This window comes from Myxine glutinosa, chromosome 6 (assembly GCF_964187855.1).
Source record: "Myxine glutinosa chromosome 6, kmMyxGlut1.1, whole genome shotgun sequence".
In the NCBI taxonomy this organism is placed as follows: Eukaryota; Metazoa; Chordata; class Myxini; order Myxiniformes; family Myxinidae; genus Myxine; species Myxine glutinosa.
Window position 1 is genome coordinate 176,358,735 of NC_136266.1, and position 19,324 is coordinate 176,378,058.

A 19,324-nucleotide genomic window follows, 5' to 3' on the forward strand; every position below is an offset into this window, starting at 1 on the left:
GAGCTCAAATCCTCTCCCTCGAACACACACTGCAACGGGGAGTGGGTCACAAACGGGGGGGGAGTGGGTCGTGGGTCACACTCACACAGGGGGTGTGGGAGATCACACACACACACACACACACACGGGGGAGTGGGTCACACACACACATACAAACACACACGGGGGAGTGGGTCACACACACACAAACACATGGGGGAATGGGTCACACACACACACACACACACACACACACACACACACACACACACACACACACACACACACACACACACACACACACACACACACACACACACACACACACACACACACGGAAAAAAAAAATTATTAAAGATTTCACTTTTATTTCCTGTAGCTATAAAATGTATCTTCTTTGGGCAGTGTACAATTGCTCTAAATTAAACAGGCATTACCTGCTTTCCTTTGCTTGAGTTGTAATCAAAATGTACCTTTGTTTCTTCAAAAAGTAATTTATGATCGAAGACGTGTTGATTCAGTCTTAAAATGCACATCAGAGGCCGATCGTAGGCCTATGGAGCCCAAGACTCTTCTTCATTTTTAAACTCGAATGTATCGAAAACACTCATGGTGACATCATCGGACTCGCACCGCAATGATGATCTTCAACAATATTATCCGATACTTCATTACAGCTGCTCTTGTATATGTTTGCTGAGCACACATTACCTTCCAATGTCTTTCTTGCTCAGCACCCTGTGCAAGTCTTGGTTAACGTTCATTGAATGTCTCATTCTGTTCCTTCATTATTTTATTCATTTTGGAGATAGCATTTACAAACGCGAGTGGCGACACGTAAACGATGCTCCGCGCCTCTCCCCACGTGCAGAGTACCTAAATGCAACTATTTATTGTGACTACGTCTAAATAATGAAACATTCCGACTATATAAAGAATACAGCTCAAATGGAAAAGTCCCTGGGAAAAGTCTTTTGGGTGGTGTATAAGAACATTACATAACACCTTTGTCCTGGGAAAACCAATGTTACTCTGTTCATTACAGCATACAAAATAACATTTTTTAAATTAAAGATTTCAAATAAACTTATTTAAAGTGTACGTGGACAAAACTTATAAAATAAGAATGAAAAAATATCTCTTGGCAATCTCCCGTCTGTTTATTTATTTATTTTACACATGTGAATTGCATGTCCATGCACACGTGAAATGGAGTTTGTTTGTCAATTCTGGATGTGAACACGGTTCAGCCATGAAAACTCGTGTGAAAAAAAAAACATTGATGGAATGAATGGAGTGTTGAAACAGGATTACCTTTAGATCGCTTCCGTTTCCAGTTTTGCCAGCGAAGTTGTGTGTTTTTCCAAGCTCTCCACGCCACGAAAGTTAAGAAATTTTCTAATTTGTATTTTTGTCAAAACTATTTTTATTTGACGGTGTGAGTGCCTACTGTGCATTTCGAGTTATATCTCAGTGTAGATCGTGCATACCTGTGTATAATCGTCGGTTGGTTCCCACCGCGTTTTTCAGGCCCGGTTTTCCAGGCCGCGAGGCTTTGTTGTCTCTCGGCGGTCGTTTGTGGTCCATTTACTTTGGTTCTCTCACTGTATTTTTTTCTTGTCTTTTTTTCACCCCAAACATCTTACCCTTTCTTTTAAAGTCTTCATCAAAAAAAAAAAAAATCCTTCTCTACCCGTGTTCGTTCGTTAAGGACACTCAATCCCCGAGGAATCCTCATGCCCTCATTTAGAGAATTCTTCCAGATAGTTTTCACGGTTTAGTCTAAAAATGTTTAAACTTTCCCCTGAAGTGTTGTATTCTGTTGTATATTATAACACACTATTCTTCTTCTTTAAAAGGTTGTTTTCAATTTGCTCACCAAATCTATTCATTTCAAATAAAAATTCAATCTCTTTCAGTTCATCCTTCCTACATTCCCTAAACTCACCTGCATTCCACCCATCCTCCAACATTTTCAAACAGATCTCTGACTTGAAAAGAAACTCATTTTGCAAAAAATGTTCGTCTTCCATGAATCATCCAACACTTTCGAAAATCTAAACTCACCCTTCCCCTCCTAAACTCCTCCCCTCCTAAATTCCTTCCCCTTCAAATATTCCCACCCTCCTTTTTTCTCCAATCTCCCCTCACATCCCTCCTCCTCAAAGCATCCTCCACGCTTCCTCTCCCTTTCAACTCTTACCTCCATCTCCTCCAACCTTCTTCCTCGCTCTTCCCGCCCTCAAACATCACCTCACTGTGCCTCATCCAATCACCATCAAACCTTTTGTCCTCTGACTATATCAACAGCTCTCCCTACCAACCCCCCTCCTCCTCTTCCTCATCCTACCGACCCCACCCCTCCCCTATCCTATATCTGATGCTCCCCCTTCATCTTCCTTAACGGTATGGACATCAAACATCCAGGGCCTTCGCTCAAACCTGATTGATCTCTCCATACAGGTTGCTTCTGACAAACCAGACTTAATCTGCTCAACAGAAACTTTCCTCCTTCAAGATGTCTCTGATTCCTTAATATCTCTTCCTGGTTACTCCCTCCTCCGGTATGACAGACCCGAGCCTCGTCCTGGAGGTGGGGATGCTATCTTTATCAAAAACTCTCTTCCTCACTCTCCCTGCACTGCCCTCTCTCCACTTCACCCTCCAGAAGTACCACTGGCTACGGCTTCCCCTTCGCTCCCACCTTTTGTTCATACGTGTGTTGTATCATCCACCAAACAATGATGACTTCATCTACATCCCGCTGTCTGATAACATGGACCAACTTCTATCGACCCATCCCAACTCTCTCTTCCTCATATGTGGTGATTTCAACTGTCATCATGCCAGTTGGCTGGCTGTGGGTTCCCGTCACATCTGGCATGGCACCTCAGCAAAGGACAACTGTGACTCATTGGGACAAACACAATCTGTCAATTTCCCTACCCGGATCTCAGTCAACGGAGCATCTTCTCTTCTAGACTTGATTATGACAAACGTCCCTGCAAATGTCTCCTGCTGCTCTTCTGCTCCAATCGGTTCATCTGACCAGATGCTTGTTAAAGTGAACATCTCTCTGGCCATTCTCAGAGAGCCTCCTCAGCACCGACGAGTCTGGCATTTCACTCAGGGCAACTGGCACGGTCTTCAAGCATCCATTAATCATCTGCACTGGTCTCCCATCTCCACTGCGTATGACATCAACTCATCCTGGGAATTCTTCCAAAGTAAACTGCTCTCTCTCTCACGCACAGATTTATCCCATCCCGTCTTCAGTTGTCATATCCTTCCTCCCATCCATGGTACACGGAATATTGTGGTGAGGCAGTTGCCCTGAAACCTGCCTTCACCTCCTGGAAGGCAAATCCAATGGAAGGCAATCTCATTTCCTTTCACAAAGCCTGGAACAAGTGCGTCGCTACTCTCAGGAGAGCCAGTAAACAATATCTCTCTTCTCTAAAGAGTGAACTCTCAAACCTGTCTCCCTCTTCCAAATCCTGGTGGTGTCTTGTCAAATCTGTTTCTGGTATTTATTCCCCCTCCTTCCCCTCCCTCACCTCAAACAGCTACACAGCTGACTCCGCACATGAAATAGCTGAATACCTCAACTCTGTGTTTGCCTCAAAATCTTGTGTCCCAAACCAGTCTCTCTCTGTACCCACCGTAGCCAGTCGTACCCAACTGCTCCTGGACTCTGTGTCCTTCTCTTCTGACAAGATGGAGGTTTCTGTCAATCCTCGACTCTGATTCTGCAACTGGACCAGATGGCATCAGCCCACGGGTCCTAAAATCCTGCTCTGCCGCTCTTTCACACCCTCTCTCTGTTCTCTTCACCCTCTCGTTTGCGCAAGGTAATCTGCCATCAGCTTGGAAATCAACCAACATTACCGCTTTGCACAAAAAAGGTCTTGATCTCTGATCATCAATTTGGTTTCAGACCAGGTCACTCGACTCTGGACATGCTGCTTCTGCTGTCTCAACAATGGATGGAGGTCCTTAATGCCAAACAGGAAATCAGAGCTGTCTTCCTTGACATATCATGTGCCTCCGATACGGTCTGGCACCCCACCCTGCTCACCAAACTCTCCTCCTATAGTATCCATGGAAACCTCCACCCATGTCTTGCGGACTTCCTCTCTGGTCATAGTCGACGTGTAGCACTGAATGGCTTTCTCGAATCTCCCCTTCCTGTTCAAGCTGGAGTTCCCCAAGTGTTCTGGGCCCTGTGCTTTTTCTGGTTTTCATAAATGATCTCTCTGACTCTCTGGAAAATCCGCTCTATCTCTTTGCTGATGATTCCACTCTCTGCCGCTCCATTCCTCATCCCTCAGATCGGCAGTCGGCAGCCTCCTCACTCTCTGCAGACCTGGAGAAAATCACAGACTGGTCAAACAAGTGGAACATGTCTTTCAATCCTGACAAATCTCACACTCTTACTATGTCTCTCCAAAAAGACCATCTTGACAACCCTCCCATCTACTTTCTCACCAATCCTCTCCAAGAAGTTCTGTCACTCAAGCTCTTGTGTCTCACAATCTGCCCTGATCTTTCCTGGGGAAACCACATTTCCAAGCTGGCATCCACTGGGCATCCTCCGTCGTGTGAAGTCCTTCCTTGGCACACCTGAGCTCCTCACCACATACAAGGCTTTCATCCCCAGCTCAATGGAATACTGCTCTCCCCTAAGGGCTGGTGCTCCTGCCTCACACCTAGCTAGGCTTCATGCTGTTGAAACCAAAGCTTTCAGAATCATTGGAATCTCCTGCGATTAAGCTAACTCTGAGGGCCTTTCACTCACTCCCCACAGGCAGGTTGGTTGGTGGTCTTTCTGTCTTCTTCCGACTCCAATCTGGCCCAGCCCCCCCAGCCCTGTCTGTGCTCTGTCCCCCAAATACTCCTGCAGGTCGCACAAGATCTGCCAGCAATCCTCTTCTGGTGAAATTGCCAAAATCAAGACTCTCTGCTCACCTTCACTCTTTCATTCCTCTTTTCTCCCGCCTCTGGAACAAACTCCCTCACTCTCTTCAATCCCACTCCTCCCTCCAGGTCTCTAAAGCTGCTGTTCACCACCATCTCTTATCTTCCCCCATCCAAAACCTTGATCTTTTCTACCCCCATTAATTCACCTGAGATCCACTTTTCTGAAATACAGACTTCTTTCCTGGAAGTCCCAGCTGTGTCCATGTTTTTATTTTTACCTCCCCCACCCACTTCCCACGCCTCCTCCCCCCCAAACCCTCTGCCTCCCACAGATCTCCCGATGTACCTGCTCTCAAATGTACTTGTGTGCTTCCCCCTCTTCCATCTGGTCTCCCGCTCCCTTTATTTTGTCTTATGTGTCCGTTTGTTTGTTGTCATTAATGTTAGCTCATACACAGGCCTCGATCTTGTATACAAAAAAAAAAAGAAAAAAAAAAAGATGAAATTGGAACGAAGAAATATCTGTCGGCAATTTCAAACGAAGCTCTGCCCCTCTCCCCACATTGTTGACTTTTTGTGACGACTGTCATCAAATGGAAAAGTAATATGTCTTAACGGAAAAAAAAAAGCGAATTTAAAATATATCTCGGCATTTTTCCCTCTGTTATTTGGGCAGTGTATGATATATCGTGCCGCAAATTTTTTATACATCTCGGCATTTTCCCGTGTGCTTGAATTTTCTCAATTATTGCTGAAACCGAGTCTAAAACCATCGATAAAAATGAAATCAGATGGTGAGTTAGTCGGGATAAAGCCGTGAGAGAGTCTCGATGGCCTTTATATTATAGGCCTTTCAAAATGCATTTCGTTCTTTAAACGGAAACTTTCATCGAATTTCATTCGCGTTTTTTTTCAACCGAGTCCAAAACCATGTCAGTGACTGAAAAATGAAATGAGATATCGAATTAGAGTTGAAATAAAACTGTGAGAGAGCAAGACACCATGGGCCCAACAAAAGAGGCCTCAAAGCTATGCGAGGAAATAAAATGGTGCATATTTGTTTTTGAAGCCACTCCCAGACCGGGTGTCACCACTCCACCAAGTTTCGTCCAAATCCGTCCACAACTTTTTGAGATATATACTACTGTTCCCAAACAGACAGACAAACAAGCAAGCAAATAGACAGGGCTAAAAATATAACCTCCATTCATCTTCGTTGGCAGAGGTAATGAGAAGAAGGAAATAAAAATTAATTCATCATTTAAAGTAAAAAGCAAAAGTTTGAGTAAGATGGACAAACTTTCCACTCAATTACTCATTGTACTCATAAGAGAGAGAAATAACTCATTCACTCATAAGAGAAAGGAATTGCACAAGTGCAATGCACGCGGATAGACGCAAGTAATATAGTAATGACAAAATAAAACTGAAATTTGGAAGGACAAAGGCTTGGGGTGGAGTGGGCGTTCTACCGTCGCATACCATCACATCACCCTCCACCCCCTCCGACCCGACCTCACCCGCAACCCCTTCCGCCCCACCTTAAGCCCTTCTTACAAATTCGTTCTTTTTCCGCTTGCAAGTTTCCTTCATATCCATGTTTTCTTTCCTGCCCATATTCCTCCCAACACACTCGATATTTGTCGAAGTCTCCGTCTATATTGGCCTTCAACTCCGCTGTAGGTTTTCCCACCGCCCCTTCTCTCTCTACTGTTACAGCCTGATCCGTTCAATGTACAAGTTCTTCCACGAGCCTCGACTATGTAAAACAAAAATAAACAAATAAAAGGAGAAATGGAGACGTCCAAAGCTCTGCAGGACAAGGTATATTTCCTGGGTACGAAGGATATCCCAATACAATAGACATCTCTCATTTAGTCAGCAATGACTTGGAAAAGAATAGAACATTCCTGTTTCCAAAACTCAACATTGTTGTGTATTTTTGTGAAATCATCACTTGCATGCATCAATGTTGATAGGTTGTATCCACAATGTCAGAGTATGTAAAAATACCCCACCAGCCAACGAATGCAAAGTGGACTAAATATGGCAAACAATGCAGGAATGTTCAGCCATCACTACAAACTGAACTCCTGGTGACGTCACAAGCAACCACATGTACAATGAATGACTGACCACTGTAAATGACATTTGTGTTTAAGCAACGGAAGCAATCACCCTGTATCTACTTGTTAACATTTTTATTTTGAAAGCATTCAGGGTGACCACCATTGGAGGAGCAGCAGCAAAGTATTGCAAAAGTCAACATGTTTTTGAAAAGACACAACGTTAAGAAAGAAAGACAATGAAGCAAAGGAAGAAGAAAATAGGCAGAAAATAATAATGAGGCAGAGCCAATATTACGAGCAATCTGCCATGTATGAGAATGAGAGAGAACAGGACAGGACAGGTGCGCGCGCGCACGGGCACGCGCAAGCGCATGCACACACACCTGTATTACTATTGTACGAATAAAATGGAAATGTTGAAAGAAAAAGTGTTGAATATAGCATGCGTTTTCTGAATGCAATCAATATGAGAAACGGGATTGAATGAGACTCACCATTATTATAAGTGAAAAAGAAGATGGAGGAAGATTTTTTGTTTAAATGGAAATTAAATCCGGTCCATCTATCCTCACCTTACTCAACTATATCATATTGTTTGCAGATTGCCTAGCATCTGATTGATAATGCTGCCGATTGTGTACGGGGGTACCGCTGTTGCTTGATTAGGAAAATTGATGGATGCACGACCAAGTGTACGATAATTATACTGATATACTAAAAGACGTCTCATTTGTCCAGAACACTGCGGATACAGGTGGTATCATTTTTATTGACGAGAAAATGCATTTCTTTTTTTGTTGTTACTTGGATGTCTGTAATTAGTTACATCGATCTTTTTCTGGATATTTATTCTATCTTTTGGTGTCTTGAATCAGTTGTAGATATGCATTTTCCATAGCTGCTTCTATACTGTTTTTTTTTTTTTTTTGCACTATCACTTCTCCATCCCTCCTCAACCCTTCCCTCCCCCCCACCCCAAGCCCTCCTCGCCCCCACGCCCAAAGCAAAAGCGGTTTAACCACCACCCACGAGAGAATCCGCAACCGACAAAATAAAGATGATGAAAGAGGGAAGATTCACGATAACGTGTACCCCTTTCAGCGCCAGTACACAACAATGCACTCTAAGCGGAGTAAGTTAAAGGATATAAAGTCACACAGTCTGGCATAACATTGGCCAAAGCAACACTGAAAGGGGTGGATAGATGGAGGATTGAGAGCGAGAGCGGCAGTCGCAGAACCCTGACGTGCATCACCTTTTTCTGGCAGCCTTCGCCCCACTCTAGTTTCCCTGCCGGACAAGCAGGGACAACATGTGTCATCGCCGGAGAATATCTGACCACCAGCAAGTTCCACACATCACTCACTCACTACCCAGCCAACCACCAGTACATTGAGCGAACACAGGAAAAGTGTGTGGAGAAACTATGTGGACCAATCACATCCAACAAGTAAGCACCATGCCATCCGAGACATCTCGTCACCAGGTCATTTTCACCCCATCCAGCCTTGCACTGGTTCAGACAGAAGAAGCAAATACATGGACTGCACATCCTTAACCTCTTACAATTCAGACTAAGCCCTTATGGTCAACAGCAAAAAACACTTAGCCTAAATTAGTTGGCCTTATTACGTGATGTTATGAGATGCGACACCCTTCAGCGAAAATGTGAACATAAATGATGCATAAGCCTTATTTATATACAAGGTCAAGACCCGTGGAAGAGCTAAAACACGGAACGGATCAGGATGCAACAGAACTAAAGGAAGAGTAGAGAAAGGGGAGGAGGGAAACACCAACAGCAGGGTTGAAGGACAAAATAGAGGGCGACTTGAACAAATAATGGCTGTGGGGAGGGATGCAAGGAAGGAAAGGACGCATGGGGCAGACAAGATGGATACAGAAGCAAACTCGGGGTTTATAGCTTTATTGCTGCCTTTCGGTAATCACCCCGGCCTCACCTGTTACAGGAGGTTTTACCTGATAAAACCTCGCCCTATTCTTCTGCAAGGTTTACACTCACTACCTCATCAATGCACATTCAGCCATACGACTTACCTCTGGCTGTTTCCCTGACACAGGCATGAATATAAGGTACTCAATCACATGGTCCATACAAAAGTCTCAACACCATCTATCCATGGATCCCCCCTTTCCACATACCAACATGTACATCTGCATTATATTTCGTAAAAAAACACTTGGCTCATCTTCAACATGTTTTGTATACATGCTCAGGGTACCGTGGTTCTGGTCACGAGCAGAAAATAATTCTGCTCCACTCCTCCTTTCCCTCCCCTCACCAACCTCCCACAGCAGGTGTTTCGAGATACACTACATGGCCAAAAGTATGCGGACACCCCTTGCACTTAGTGGATTCGGCTGTTTCAGCCACACCCATTGCTGACAGGTATATTATAATCAAGAACACAGCCATGCAATCTCCATAGACAAACATGAGCAGTACAATGGGCCGTACTGAAGAACTTAGTAACTTTCAACGTGGCACCATCATATGATGCCACCTTTCCAACAAGTCAGTTCATCAAAGTTCCGCCCCACGAGAGCTGCCCCGGGTCAACTGTAAGTGCTGTTATTGTGAAGTGGAAACGTCCAGGAGCAACAACAGCTCAGCCGCGGAGTGGTAGGCCACCCAAGCTCATAGAACGGACCACCGAGTGCTGAAGCGCATAAAAATCGTCTGTCCTCGGTTGGACCAATCAGGACCGAGTTCCAAACTGCCTCTGGAAGCAACGTCAACACAACTGTTCGACAGGAGCTTCATGAAATGGGTTTCCATGGCCGAGCAGCCGCACACAATCCTAAGATCACCATGCGCAATGCCAAGTGTTGGCTGGAGTGGTGTAAAGCTCGCCGCCATTACACTCTGGAGCAGTGGAAACGCGTTCTCTGGAGTGATGAATCAGGCTTCACCATCTGGCAGTCCAATGGACGAATCTGGGTTTGGCGGATGCCAGGAGAATGCTACCTGCCCGAATGCAAAGTACCATCTGTAAAGTTTGGTGGAGGAGGAATTATGGTGTGGGGCTGTTTTTCATGGTTCGGGCTCGGCCCCTTAGTTCCAGTGAAGGGAAATCTTAACGCTACAGCATACAATGACATTCTAGATGATTGTGTGCTTCCAACTTTCCTGGCCCTTTCCTGTTTCAGCATGACAATGCCCCCGTGCACAAAGCAAAGTCCATACAGAAATGGTTTGTTGAGATCGCTGTGGAAGAACTTGACTGGCCTGCACAGAGCTCTGACCTCAACCCCATCGAACACCTTTGGGATGAATTGGAACGCCGACTGCGAGCCAGATCGATTCGCCTAACATCAGTGCTCAACCTCAGTCATGATCTTGTGGCTGAATGGAAGCAAATCCCCACAATAATGTTCCAACAACAACAACAACAACAGGCATTTTAAGGCCATTTTCCCTGCAAGAGCGGGGGTTAGCCTTGCGGTCCCCATGACAATCTTCTCCATTTTGCCCTATTTTCTGCATCTCCCCTTGTTACCCCCCCCCCCCCCCCCCCCTTGCCCGCATTTCTGCTTCGACCATCTTTAGCCAAGTCTTTCTCGGTCTTCCCCGTCCTCTACTTCCTTCTACATTCATTTCCATCACTCTTCTCAACCAGTCACTTTCATCCTTCCTCAACACATGACCAAACCATCTAAACCTGTTTCTCTTCACAGCATCAATCACAGGCTCTATTCCCATCATCTTTCGCAATTCATCATTTGTCTTCCTCTCTCTCAACGATACTCCACACATCCCCTGAACCATTCGCATTTCCACCCTTTCCAACCTTTGTTGCTGCTCTACGTTCATTACCCATGTCTCGCTCCCATAAATCATAACACCTCTCACACATGCAGCATACACCTTTCCCTTCAGCTTCAACGACACTCCCCTCCTCGTCAGCGCGCCACTCAGTTCCCAAAACTTCTTCCATGCACATCTCACTCCAGCAACCGTTGCCGAGTCTGATCCACCTTCTCCATTCAGCATGTCTCCTAGGTAACAAAATGTTTTCACACCTTCCAGCTTCACGCCGTCTCCAAGATCCAATGCATAATTTCCTCCATCTGCAGCTCCCTCTGTGCACACCTTACACTTGAATGTAGCTGCCACACTGGTTAATGACCCTCTCAGACCACTACAATTTTGATGAACCCACTCAGCGCACATTGTACATTGAATGGAGTTCACTCCGACACCCTTCCTGCACACAGCACAGGGCCACTTCCCAGTTCTTTCCACCTCACCACATGCTTTACCACTTGCCATCACCTTCGTTTTTCCGATATTCACCTTCAGACCTTTTGTCTCTATACATTCCTTTCACTTGTTCATCTTCTCCTTCAGTCCATCCATACTTTCTGCAATCAACACCAGATCATCAGCATACAACAACTCCCATGGTAAACCCACCTTTACCTCAAACTCACCACTGTTCCCGTCCTTCCAGCTGTGCGCGCTCTCTCGTACATTGCCATCACTACTCTGATCAACCATTCCTCCACTCCAACTTCCTCAATGCCCATGTCACTACTTCACGTGGAACCCTATCGAATGCTTTCTCCAGATCAACAAACACAAGAAACAACTTCTTCCTCTTCTCCATGTACTTCTCCTGCAACTGCCTCACAATAAAAAGCGTGTCTGTCGTTCCTCTTCCTGGCATAAATCCAAACTGCATTTAGTCAATCTTCACTTTCTTCCTTGTCCTTCTCTCCAACACCCTTTCCAATACCTTCATTCCATGCTCAAATAACTTTATCGCTCGATACGAGCCACAGTGCAGAGGGTCACCTTTCCCCTTGTATAGAGGGACGAGGGTACTCAATTTCCAATCCACTGGAATGCGGCCTTTTCACCACCACATTGCAGATCTCTGTCATTCTCTTCACACCCCAATTTCCCGCTGCCTTCAACATATCTCCCACAACTCCCGTTGGCCCTCCCGCTTTTCTACTTTTCATTGCTTTTATCGCTTCCTCAACTTACTTCTCAGTTATCTTCTCTGCCGGTCCTAAAACTGGGTTACTCTCAATGTTGCCATCCCAATCATTCTCTGCATTCAACAGAATGTTCCAACATCTAGTGGAAAACCTTCCCAGAAGAGTGGAGGCTGTTATAGCAGCATAGGGGTGGACCAACTCCATATTAATGCCTATGACTTTCGAATGAGATGTTCGACGAGCACATACGGGTGTGATGTTCGGGTGTCCACATACTTTTGGCCATGTAGTGTGGCAATAAAATAACTTCAACTTCAGAAAGGGTAAGCCACAAATGCTCTGCACAACACCGAACCATGAAATTGAAGGTGTTTTAACAAGGCACTAACAACAACCTCACTTCATCGCGTGTGCTGTTACTAAACTAAATGTGCTAATCACAATCACATCTTATAATTGTTGCACAGATGAGGCAAAACAAAATGGCTCGACAGTCAATAGGCATGCACGGACCCGCACAAAGGGTAAAGAAAATATACAGCCACCACGGAGTGAAGCAGAGTTTGCACAAACAATGCAAAACGTACAAATAACGCACAGGATCACCATTCCAACATGCTCAAGAAGAAGGTTGTACATACGGGGTATGCATGCATGCATACATATATACATACATACATACATACATACATACATACATACATAGTCACGTGAAAAAGTAAGGACACCCCATGTAAAGTTTTGACTTTTTCAACATATTTCAACATGCAGCTATTTGATCTTCATTTCAACAATATTGATAGATAAAGGTGATATAATACAACAAATATCATGAAACATTTACATTTTGTAGTCCATTGTATAATTTAAATAAACATAAATGCAAATTTCACATGTGGAAAAAGTAAGTACACCCTTGGCTTTAATAGGTGGTATTGCCCCCTTTGGCAGAAACAACCTCAAGTAGGCATTTCTTACAACTGTCTACCAGTCTCTGACATCAACTGGGAGAAATTTTTGCCCACTCCTCCATGCAGAATTCTTTCAGCTGTGCGATGTTTGAGGGGTTTCTTGCATGCACAGCTCGTTTCAAATCCCCCCACAACATCTCGATGGGATTTACATCCGGGCTTTGACTTGGCCATTCCAGAACCCTCCATTTCTTTCTTTTCAACCATTCCTTGGTGGATTTACTGGTATGTTTATGGTCATTGTCATGTTGCAAGGTCCACCTTCGGTTGAGCTTCAACTTTCTGACAGATGGCCTCACATTATCCTCAAGCACCCTCTGGTACAATGAAGAATTCATCGTGGATTCTATGATGGTGAGCTGCCCAGGCCCTGATGCAGCACAGCTGCCACAAACCATAATATTTCCACCACCATGCTTTATAGTTGGTATCAGGTTATTGTGGTCAAATGCTGTATTTGGTTTTCACCAAACATGTCTTCTGGTACTGTGGCCAAATAGCTCTACCTTTGACTCATCTGTCTAGAGCACATTGTTCCAGAAGTGCTGGTCTTTGCACCTAGGTGTTCATTGGCAAACTTTAGTCTTGCCATGATGTTCTTTCTGGACAGCAAAGGTTTCCTCCTGGCACACCTCCTATGTAGATCAAATTTTTGCAGCCTCTTTCTAATGGTGGACTTGTGCACTTTGACATCAACAGTGGCAAGAGCTACCTGTAGGTCCCGTGATGACATTCTGGGGTTCTTAGAGACTTCTTTCAGCATCTTGCGGTCTGCTCTCGGGCTGAACTTGCTGGGGCAGCCTGGCCTGAACAAGTTGGCAGTTGTTTGGAATCTTCTCCACTTGTAGATGATCTTCCGGACAGTCGAATGATTGATTTCAAATTGTTTGGAGATCTTTTTAACTCCCTTCCCAGACTCAGGCATCTATAACCTTCTTTCTGAAGGCCTCAGAGAGCTCTTTTGATCTCGGCATGGTGATGCCGCACACTTCAACAACAAAGAGCAAACCAAACGAAATGTCTGAGGTTTAAATAAGACAGGTCCTCCAAGATCCTCTCTAATGATGTTCTAATCATTTACACCTGAGCTGGTGCACCTGATTCTAATTTTAGGTATTTGAAGTAGTGATAAATGTAGGGGTGTACTTACTTTTTCCACATGCAAAATTTGCATTTATGTTTATTTAAATTAAACTTTGAATAATCAGTTGCACCAGCAATCAGGTACACCAGATTGAATAATCCTCTCCAAGAAGTTCTGTCACTCAAGCTTTTGGGTCTCACTATCTGCCATGATCTATCACTATCTGCCATGATCTTTCCTGGGAAAACCACATTTCAAATCTGGCCTCCAAAGCCAGTCGCCGACTGGGCATCCTCCGTCGTGCGAAGTCCTTCCTTGGCACAACTGAGCTCCTCACCACATACAAGGCTTTCATCCGCAGCTCAATGGAATACTGCTCTCCCCTCTGGGCTGGTGCTCCTGCCTCACACCTAGCTCGTCTTCATGCTGTTGAAACCAAAGCATTCAGAATCATTGGAATCTCCCGCGATGAAGCTAACTCCAAGGGCCTTTCACTCACTCACCGCAGGCAGGTTGGTGGTCTTTCCGTCTTCTACCGACTCCTCTCTGGCCTTTCCCCCCCAGCTCTCTCTGGGCTCTGTCCCGCAAATATTCCTACAGGTCGCACAATATCTGCCTGCAACCCTCTTATAGTTAAACTGCCAAAATCAAGACTCTCTGCTCACCTTCACTCCTTCATTCCTCTTTTCTCCCGCCTCTGGAACAAACTCCCTCACTCTCTTCAATCCCACTCCACCCTCCAGGTCTTTGAAACAGCTGTTCACCACCATCTCTTATCTTCCCCCATCCAAAACCTTGATCTTTTCTACCCCCGCTAATTTCACCCCAATTCCACTTTTTTGAAATACCAGCTTCTGTCCTGGAAGTACTTGGTGTGCTTGTGTTTTATACTTCTCCCTCCCCCCCCCACCCCCCCCCCCCCTTCCCACGCCTCCTCCCCCCAAGCCCTCTCCCTTCCACACATCTCCCTGCTCTCAAATGTTGGTGTTTGTGTGCTTCCCCTTCTCTCCCCATCTTGTCTTCCGCTCCCTCTTTTTATATATTTTGTTTGTCTGGTTGATTTGTTTGTGAAGTAAATGTTAGCTCTTTCACGAGCCTCGATTCAGTATACAAAAAAATAAAAAAATAAAATAAAATAAACTGGACTACAAAATGTAAATGTTTCATGATATTTGTTATATTATATCACCTTTATCTCTCAATATTGTTGAAATGAAGATCAAATAGCTGTATGTTGAAATATGTTGAAAAAGTCAAAACTTTACATGGGGTGTACTTACTTTTTCACGTGACTGTACACGCATACATACATACGACTTCTGCTGGCCTTCACCAATGTCAGCAAAATATTAATGTAATATTTTCAGTGAAAGAATAGAAAAACAAATCCCAACAGCTATCATTTGCCAAATTTAGGAAGACGCACTACATGACCAAAAGTATGTGGACACCCGAACATCGATCATCTCATTCCAAAAATCATGGGCATTAATATGGAGTTGGTCCCCCCTTTGCTTATATAACAGCTTCTTCGTCTTGTTGGTCCCCCCTTTGAAGAAAACCTATCACGGACGGACGGACGGACGACCGGACAGCCACCCGGAAACCATAATGCCTCCGTCGAGTGAAGGCATTTAAAAAAAAAATGATCACACCAATGTTAGAAGGAAGTGGTTCTGTCTGGCATTTTTAATATGAAATCGGCAAAACCGAGAAACGAATAAAAACACATTAGGAATTATGCCCTTTACAATCAATTCGAACCCTTTACAACCCTCTAAGATTACCCTTTACGACCCTCGAGAACCTTTAGAATTAGCTTTTAGAGCCCTTTAGAATTACCCTTTAGAATTAAACACGGTGGGTTGAAAAACTTCTTCATTTTTGATGGACGGACATAGCCAAATATCGATGTGGTTTTGTCGCTTAAAATTTCCCTTGCTCCTCTCTGCACATGCGCGATTGGGACAAGATTATTTGCTAAACTCAGAGCCAAAGTACCAGTAAACTGCAGCTTTGTATTCCTATTCGTGGTCTCGTGTTCAAACTATAACATTCAATAGAAATCAAGTCGTTCCTCGATCATAGGCTGACAGTTGCACAGACCGTCAACAGACAGACAGACAAACAAAGTGACCCAACTGCTTAACCCCACTTTCTGCTTTCACGTGTGGGGTAATTAAGCCTTTGACCGCTTGTGTCGACATGTGCGGTCGGCATTGTGTTCAAGTGGCAGGCAAAATGAACTTGTTACTAATGGATAAAAAAGAAAAATGCAGAGTTTCCGGTAACCGACCTACCGCAGAAATTCCTGCCGATCCCAATGTTTTTTCATTTTCCTGTTTTATGTACTGTGGCGATTTCTGTAGTTTCTGGAATTGGTCACTTAAAATGGAAACCTGAATCTGACATGGAAAAAAAAACGAATGTTGTAAATTACAGAAAAAAAGTCAAGATTAGGTTGAAATGCCAATAAAATAGTCACTAAAAGGTCTGGTTTTGAGACTACGATTCTCCACAGACAATTTCCACAACATACTTATGAATGGTAGTTTAAAACAACCCCGAACCGGCATACCACACAAACCATACCCGGAATGTGAACACAGCTAATGAATGCTCCCCTCACGTGAATAGCAGCTGCTTCAGACAAGTGTTGCTGTGAATTTCGATTACTGCCACTAAATACCGATTAAAAGTCTGAAAAACAATTGCTGGAGAGCCCAATGAAAGTGAAATTTGGTTTGAAAATCGCCCCACTTTGTTGAAAATTCAATGAAAATATTCCCTGAAAGTAAAATAGCCAGCGAAAACAAAATGTCTGTCATCAAATGTTAATGCGTGCACCTCAGAGAATCGTTATTTTTACCTGCGACATGGTCTACAAGAGCTTTGCATTGTTGCTGCTTCTGCTGCAGCTGTTGCTGCTGCTGCTGCAGATGTTGTAGCTGCTGGTGTAGCTGCTGCAGCTGCTGCATTGCTGTTGTAGCTGCTGCAGCTGCTGTTGTTGCCATTGTTGTTCTTGTTGTTGTTGGGGTTCTTGTTAAAGGTCGATTTTTGAAATGTGCACCCATTGGTCGGACAGCTGCCGGACAACACACGGATCTTTCACTTGACTCCACCCACCATAGCACCAAGACAAAATGATATGGCCGCCATCTTGGTTTTCTGGTGGGTTTAACAAATTAAGCCTGTAGGCCACTGCCCGGATTTGTTGTGCCAGATTTCCATCCACTTTGTTTAGGTCGAGTTTGGGACGATGAGGGACTCTGAAAAAAAACAACTAATCAGACGTTGAATAATAGTGAGGTTTCATCAAGCCCGTCAGAACGCATGGTAATCGGGCATTACTTTATGTTACGTGATCAAGCATTGTCACTCGAATTCCTAAATAAAATAGCATAGCGTTACGTAATTTTTGAAAGGCACCGAATTGGGGTTCAGCAATCCATGACCATGTGATAAATCAGCTCGTTTTGATATAACTGTGGGGCGGGTGACATAGATAAGAGGTGTCAAGTTAATCTTTTAAGAGCACATTAAATGTGTTTCCCAATCACACTGCTCATCTTTAGCTCCACCACCAAAGGTGGATGAAGGTTATGTTTTCACCCTGCCTGTTTGTTACTTGCAAAATCGAAGATTTTTCAAGTATATTTGCCGATTGCGTTTGTTATTCTGTCTGTTTATCTTTTTGTTTGTGTCACAGGCCTACAGGTCACAATTTACCGATCTTCACGAAACTTCACCAAGCAGTAGAAGTCACAATTGAGAAGCCTATTGATTTTGAGATCAAAGGTCAAAGGTCATCTGGAGGTCCGATTTCTAAAATCGCCATTTTAAATCCGATTGAATGGAAAATTGAACAGCATTTGTATAACGGGTCACTAAATTGGGAAACCAACTAGTAAGGTCAAAAAGTCAAAGGTCAACTCAAGATTAAACTTCCAAAATCATCAATTTTCACCTGGAAAATCATCAATTTTCATCAGATTGGCTTGAAAATTTAACAGCATTTGCAGAGTGCCTCATTGAATTGGGAAAAAACTATTTTTGAAGTCAAAGGTCAACTCGAGGTCAAACTTCTAAAATTATCAATTTTCATCTAAAACTAATCACTTTTCATCCTATTGGCCCGAGCTTTGATCAAGATCGTCAATTTTGATCTTGATGAAATGGACAATTTGATGGATCAATGGCAACCTTATTTTAGGGGGGGGGGGGGGGGATTTTACAAGTATCGTGCATGACGTCTTCCTGTTACTTGCAAAACCCAAGATTTTTCAAGTATATTGGTCGGTTGCATTTGCTATTCTGTATGTCTGTTTTGTTTGTTTGTCACCGGCCTACAGATCACAATTCTAAACCGATTGTCATGAAACTTCACCAAGTTGTAGAGGTCGGCACAATTGAGAAACCTATTGAGTTTAAAGTCAAAGTTCAACTGGTGGTCAAATTTCTAAAATCACCATTTTAATTTTTTTTTGTACACAAGATCGCGGCTTGTGTAAGAGCTAACATGAATCACACAAAGACAAACTGACACATAAAACATAAGATAACCGGAGGGAGGGGACAAGATGGGGAGAGAGAGGGAAGCACACAAGTAAAACATTTGAGAGCAGGGACATCGGGAGATCTGTGGGATGGAGAGGGCTTGAAGGGAGGGGCATGGGAACGGGGGAAGAGGCAGGGAGGGAGGAGGCATGGGAAGGAGGAAGAGGTGGGAGAGGAATAAAACACATGGACACTGCTAGGACTTCCAGGAAAGAAGTCGGAATTTCAAAAAAGTGGATCTGGGGTGAATTAACGGGGGTAGAAAAGATCAAGGTTTTGGATGGGGGTGAACAGCTGTTTTAAATACCTGGAGGGAGGAGTGGGATTGAAGAGAGTGAGGGAGTTTGTTCCAGAGGCAGGAGAAAAGAGGAATGAAAGAGTGAAGGTGAATTGAGTGTCTTGATTTTGGCAGTTTAACCATAAGAGGGTTGCAGGCAGATCTTGTGCGACCTGCAGGAATATTTGGGGGACAGAGCACAGACAGAGCTGGGGGAGTGCCAAGGAAGGACTTCGCATGACGGATGAACCCCAGTCGGCGACTGGCTCTGGAGTCCAGCTTGGAAATGTGGTTTTCCCAGGAAAGATCATGGCAGATAGTGAGCCCCAAAAGCTTGAGTGACAGAACTATTTGGAGAGGATTGTTCAGAAAGTAGATGGGAGAGTTTTCCAGACGATCTTTTCGGAGACACATAGTGAGAGTGTGAGATTTGTCAGGATTGAAAGACATGTTCCACTTGTTTGACCAGACTGATTTTGTCCAGGTCTGCAGAGAATGA

General features: G+C 44.2%; 1 protein-coding gene across 6 annotated transcripts in view; it reads right to left on the reverse strand.

The window, feature by feature from the left end:
- Window positions 1-19,324, reverse strand: part of LOC137428973 (KAT8 regulatory NSL complex subunit 1) — a 241,691-nt gene that overhangs the window by 126,331 nt on the left and 96,036 nt on the right. For 3 of the 6 annotated variants that reach the window (XM_068118907.2, XM_068118906.2, XM_068118908.2), the window contains one exon: window positions 16,861-17,076. The exons of the other annotated variants lie outside the window; for them this stretch is intronic. In XM_068118907.2, the coding sequence (XP_067975008.2) occupies window positions 16,861-17,076 (216 nt within the window). The remainder of the gene's footprint in view (window positions 1-16,860; window positions 17,077-19,324) is intronic. 6 annotated transcript variants of the gene reach the window in all.